The 6,000-nt window shown below is 36.8% G+C and overlaps 1 protein-coding gene and 1 pseudogene across 2 annotated transcripts; both read right to left on the reverse strand.

Moving 5' to 3' along the window:
* Positions 1-1,226: 1,226 nt before the first annotated feature.
* LOC308157890 (chemerin-like receptor 1) lies at positions 1,227-3,668 on the reverse strand (annotated as a pseudogene). Its single transcript has 3 exons — positions 3,639-3,668; positions 1,745-2,042; positions 1,227-1,611 (listed from the first exon to the last, which is right to left on the reverse strand). The product of its transcript is annotated as a chemerin-like receptor 1 (transcript).
* An 807-nt stretch (positions 3,669-4,475) lies between these two features.
* LOC308157891 (chemerin-like receptor 1) lies at positions 4,476-5,525 on the reverse strand (the record flags this gene model as incomplete). The annotated part of the gene is made up of 1 exon (XM_080531487.1): positions 4,476-5,525. The coding sequence occupies one exon, from the start codon at positions 5,523-5,525 to the stop codon at positions 4,476-4,478; it is 1,050 nt and encodes a 349-aa protein (XP_080387613.1).
* Positions 5,526-6,000: the final 475 nt, after the last annotated feature.

Consider the following 6,000-nt stretch of genomic DNA (forward strand, 5'->3'; position numbering starts at 1 on the left):
CAGGCTGGCAATATCTGAAATGGGGTGTCACATTTGAATGTATTTTGTATGGAATGAATGTAATGTGATTATACCCAATAAATATGTAAATGGCCATATTGTAAAGGACCCTAATTTCAAGTACACATACATTATGGTAAAAGTATAAATTCAACTGGGACAAATTCTTCCAATTTATTGTCCAGTATTTTCATATTACATTATTTCTTGATAATCTATGCAAAGACACATCTATGGACACAAAATACAGTACATTAACTGTGTGCATTAACTGCATTAACTATATTCCAAAACATTTCTCATCAGCTTTCAGATTTCTTTCACAGGAAAGGAAATGTTATCAAACAATATATATTTAAATTGTATTAGTTTTTATTAATTAATTTTATTAATTTGTATTTATATTTAAACATATCAATCTATAGTATGATAGAAGGACCAAGCAAGCATTGTGTTGTATGTTTGCATGTGTCACTGTCATATTCTTTTCTCTGAAGACTAGCTATTTTTCCAGTGCGAAAGAAAACAGTATTTAATCCTATTGTACACATTTGATTATTATGAAGGAAGTTCCCACTACCTCCATTGATATGATTTATTCAGTATTCCTTGCCCTATCCTCCAATACGTTTCTCAGCTCCTCCATTGTTTATGCGATTGTACTTGACCTTTCAGTGCTACGGTAGATGAGCTGACAAATAAGTGTTGGCATTGTGTGCAGTGTACATTTCATGGTACAAATGTGATTACACAAAAACCTGTCAACCACAACATTGGTTATGTATGGCATGAAATACAAATGCTGTTGACTTTATGTCAGTGTTAGTTTTTTTTTTCTTCTCATACCATATTACAGTACATGAATGGTAATGAAAATTAACAACAATAGCATTACTGATATTTGGGTTCAGAGTCCATTATGTTACATTTGTCTCAATAATTGCTGCAGTTTTATAAATACTGTAGTACCTGATCATTGGGGTAATTTGTATTTAATTGAGTGGGTGTTACAGAAAAGTTACTTCAAATGTGTGATTACCTTTTACCTCAAATACCTACATGGATAACATAGCAAATGGAGCACATTCTATGAATAATTTATCATACAATGGATCCATGATACTGTACAGTGTGCAGGTTTAACAGGAATACATTGTATTGGAAATATTTAGATATTCATGAGGATGAATATTACATTATCCCTCTCATTATTTTCTGGAAAGCAATCAGACATTTGTAGAATGTTTTGAGTAAACCTGAGAAAAGGAAGTCAAATTATTTCCCTCCTCCTCAAAAGCATTTTCATTGTTTAAGAGAAAAGAGCTCCAGCATTTCTGTTTGAACTCTTTGCCCATGAATACATAGAGAAATGGGTTCAGACAGCTGTTTGCACAAGCAAGGGCCACAGAAACCTGCAGCCCAACACAAGAAGAGTAATGGAACGTTTTCAGGAGAATGAAGACATGGTAGGGCAGCCAGCTGATGAGGAAAGTGGCAATAAGGGAAGTCATGACTTGAAGGGCTTACTCATCCTTTTGTTCCGTAGTCTCAGGATGACAACAGAGTAACAGAGGATGATAAAGCCGTTGACAAAACGACTCAAAGCTACAGCTATGTGGCTGTTACGGGATGCGATGTTAAAGCATATTGGGTTATCTTCTGTCTCCAATACTTGACGAAACACTTAAGACGGAATGCTCATTGCAACAGCAATGGCCCAAGAAGGGACCACTACTACACACACCCTCCTCAAGGTGAGATGGTTTCTGGGCCCAAACTGGGAATATAACCACCACACAGTGGTCAGTACTGATGACAACCAGCAGGCAGATGCTGCTGAACATGTTGAGGAACATTGTAAAAGAGTTGAACTTGCACAGGAAGAGCCCGAAGGTCCAATCATTAGTTGCTATTTATGTGATAGTGAAGGGGATACAGGCACAGAATATGAAGTCAGAGATGGCCAGACTCAGGAACCTGTGGTGTAGACTGTCTTCTTCATCTTGAGGCTGGTGATCCAGCCTCAAGATTCCACTAGCTTCCTACTTAAAATGCATTAGAGGATATTCTCCTACAATACTTTTTGAGAAGGAAGTGAGTGAAGGACAGAGCAGAGGATGTGAGAAATTGAGTTTCTATGAAAGGGCCATTCTAACTGCATGGCTTGAAAATAAGGCAGTGACAGAACGTCCTATACATTCTCTATTAATTCTCTAAAAATAACCACCACATAACGCAACCATCAATCATGTTTTCAAGCCATGCTGTCACTTTTCAATTTAAAATATTCAATTGAAGATTATTTCAAAGTGCTGTTTCATTTCTATTCAACCGCTAACACTAAACCCAAGCAAATTGACAGAAACATCATGTTATTCCATGCATGTTTGAGTTTTTACTTTGTATTCATTCATGAACGATGGTGACGGCAGTTTGTTTCTGATCACAACTTTGAATGAGATGCTTTGAACAGCTTGTTACATAAACAAAGATAGTATATTATGTATTGATATTACATTTCCCAAAACATTGCATTTCATCAGAACAGAACAATCACCATATGACAAAGACGATCTGAAGCAATTTGTATAAGCTTGCAATGCTTTCTCCTGTATTCTGAAATTAATGTCCTTTAAGGCGCAACTTCTGTTTCGGTGATGTACCATATATTTAGAATGTATGACCACAATGGTGTTAGAAAGAATATGGTTCAACACTCTAATTTAATAAGCAGCTTTTTTATTACTTTGAATATACAGTAATAATAGCACAATATCTGCACAAGTCCATAATCAGTTTGTTCATTGGAGAAAAATATACAAGCAGGTGAACTGCTGTGCAAAATGTTACATAATACTCATAATACTCATAATACTAAACAAAGAACAATACTGTTTTTACAAATACAATTCCACGGTAACAGAATGACCATGGGACAACATTTTTCACTTTCAAACATATGCCAAACAAACACCCTTGATAGCAATGCTTAATAAACTATAGGACTATTGGGACTACAGGGACTAATTCTAACTCTTCTAACTATATTTTTTTTAAAAAACACATTCACTTTAAGAATTATGCAGCTTCAACGTTTGGTAAAGAAATTACCCAAATTAAGTTTCAAATGTGTTAGCAAAAATAGTGAGGTGTTAGCTATCATATGATACCTTGAGTTATAAAATATATATTTTGGTTGTTGAGCTACAGTAAGTGAAGTGGATTTACATCCGGTAACAGAATGACTAAATGGGTCCTCCACAGAAATGCATCATTTCTGGATTTTAATGTTATTCTGTACATGATGATAGTAATAATGCATTATTGTATCAACTTATATATAACATTAAAAGAGAAATTGGTAAAAAGTCACAAAATACAAGACACATAAATCTGCCTTTGAAACTCTTAATTTAATGTAATTTAATGTAATTCAATTTTTCTTCATTATACCAAAAAATAAAATAGTGTCCACTTTTGGCAGCAAAAATGGCTTTGGAAAAAACAGTAGGTTTCAAATCAAATCAAATCAAATTTTATTTCTAGTTGGTCTCAGAAAAAGCCTCTGCAAAATGAAAATGTTCTTTATTGTCATAAACCGGTGTGGAAAGGATCCTAAGAATCTGTCCTAGGGATACCACACCATACGTGCCAGTGTGCTCTTTCATGATGAAGATAAATCCCTTGATGTCCTATTTGTAGAAGTGTGCAGCACAGTATGTCATCATTCTCAATGGAAGTTACTAATGCACATACATGTACTCAACAAAAATGAAGTCTTCATTTATTGGAGCATGAGATGGTTTGTTAATGCATTGCTTGGTGATGATGTTGATGTAGTGGTTTGTGTGTTCCATGTAAAAAACGTTATGTTCCATGTACCGGTAGAACCCTTTGTGAAAAGGGTTCTATAGAACACAAAGGTTTCCCTCGGGGACAGCCAAAGAACCCTTTTAGGTTCTGTACAACCTGTACAATAAGCGAGTGCAGTCAATTTAATTTCAGTAATTACATTACCTATTTGATTTGGTAACAGAATTACCCGTTTTAATTACTTATGAATTCATAAACTAAATCGATATAATTTAAAACACCACAAGTATTTGGAATGTATACCTATAACCTTCCATCTGGAGTCATGTTTGGATAGGGCAGGAGGATATTCTCTATTAAATATCTTCATAACAATACAGATGTCTACATACTGTAGTTGGATGTAAATATTGTAATATTTTACATTATCCAACCATATCCAACATTGCTGGCTGAAACAGGCCAGAGTTAATAGCTCTGATCTTTTAGGCAGCCACTGTTCCATATCTGCATGATCCAATGGAGACTGTGTCACCTGGATTTATCCAAAAGGATTGTTAATTTATGTATTTGTTAACTGATTGACAAACAGTATCATGACAATTGTTTAAACTTTAAAGTGTCATGATATGGAGTTTTGTTAATAGATTATATACTGTTCATTATACTGCATGTGAGGAGGCCCTCCGATCCATGGAGCTGGACCTGGAGAGGTAGCGGCTGGTGGTGCGACCCTCCTCTCCCAAGGCATTCTCCATTTTAGAAAGCACAGAGCTCTTGAATTTCCTTCTGAAGTCATTGCCCATGAAAACATACAGAATTGGGTTGAGGAAACTGTTCGCTGTGGCCACAGTTGTACCTACCATCAGTCCAGTTGTTAGAAGCTCCTTCTTGGAGATTTCAAGGCTCAGCTCCAGCAGAACAAAGATGTGGTATGGCAGCCAGCAGACAAAGAATGTGGTTATGAGGGCAGTCATGACTTTGAAGGGCTTGGAGGACCTGCTCATCCTGTTGCTCCATAGTCTCATGATGATAAGAGAGTAGCAAACGATGATGATGAGGAACGGGAACACAAACCCACCGATGAACCGGCTCGCGGCAATGGTCTTGTGGGTGTGTTGGTTGTGGGTGTAATTATTGAAACAAACAGTCTTTCCTAAATGAGTTGTAATGTCCCGGAATACCATGGAGGGTATGCTGAGGGCAATAGAGGCTACCCAGGCTAGGATGACTACAACAGAGGCTTTACTCATGGTGCGATGGTTCTGAGCCCACACTGGAAACATGACTGACACACAGCGGTCAATACTGATGACAACCAGGAGGAAAATGCTGCTGAACATGTTGAGGAACATCGCAAAAGAGGTGAACTTGCACATGAAGAGCCCAAATAACCATTGATTAGTTACCATTTGTGTGATAGTGAAGGGGATACAGGCACAGAATATGAAGTCAGAGATGGCCAGACTGAGGTACCAAGTGGTGTTGACTGTCTTCTTCATCTTGAGGCTGGTGATCCAGATGACCAGCCCGTTTCCACTGACCCCCAGCAGGAAGATTAGCACGTTGACCACCAAGAGGCTGACACATGATATCTCCTTGAAACATGTGGTGTGGATTTTAAAAACAGGCTCTTCAAATGGCGTACTGTTGTTATAGGTGTAATTGCTATAATCATAATCAAAATTGTCATAAAAAAGATAATCCTCCATTGTGACTTGCTTAGCACTTATTTGGCTTGCAATCCCTGTGAAAATAAAATATTGTTGTCAGGACCAGCATCATTTCCTACCAATCCTGAGGTTTCCTATCACAAAGTCAGTCTATTCACAGGAAATAGTAGATGCAGAGATTTACCCCAAATGATATGGTGATAAAAGGAGGAGTGAAATGTTCCTCCGACTGCAACACAGTTCATGTAAGATGTATCACCAGATGAATCAGATGAAGTGTATTGTCCTATTATAAGATATTTAATATTTATTTAAAGGCAGTTTAAAAATGTGTCCCTTCTACAAAGGTACATTACTGTATATATGATATACAGTATACAGTATATATATACACATACAAAAGTCAATAGCCTACTGTACCTTATAAGCCAGTCACCATTGTTGATATGACACTGTCCAGTAATGTTTGTTAACACAGCTTTGTCTGTCACTTGTGATATACCAACATCACACT

This window comes from Nansenia antarctica (assembly GCF_963989245.1).
Source record: "Nansenia antarctica genome assembly, chromosome: 5".
Taxonomy (NCBI): domain Eukaryota; kingdom Metazoa; phylum Chordata; class Actinopteri; order Argentiniformes; family Microstomatidae; genus Nansenia; species Nansenia antarctica.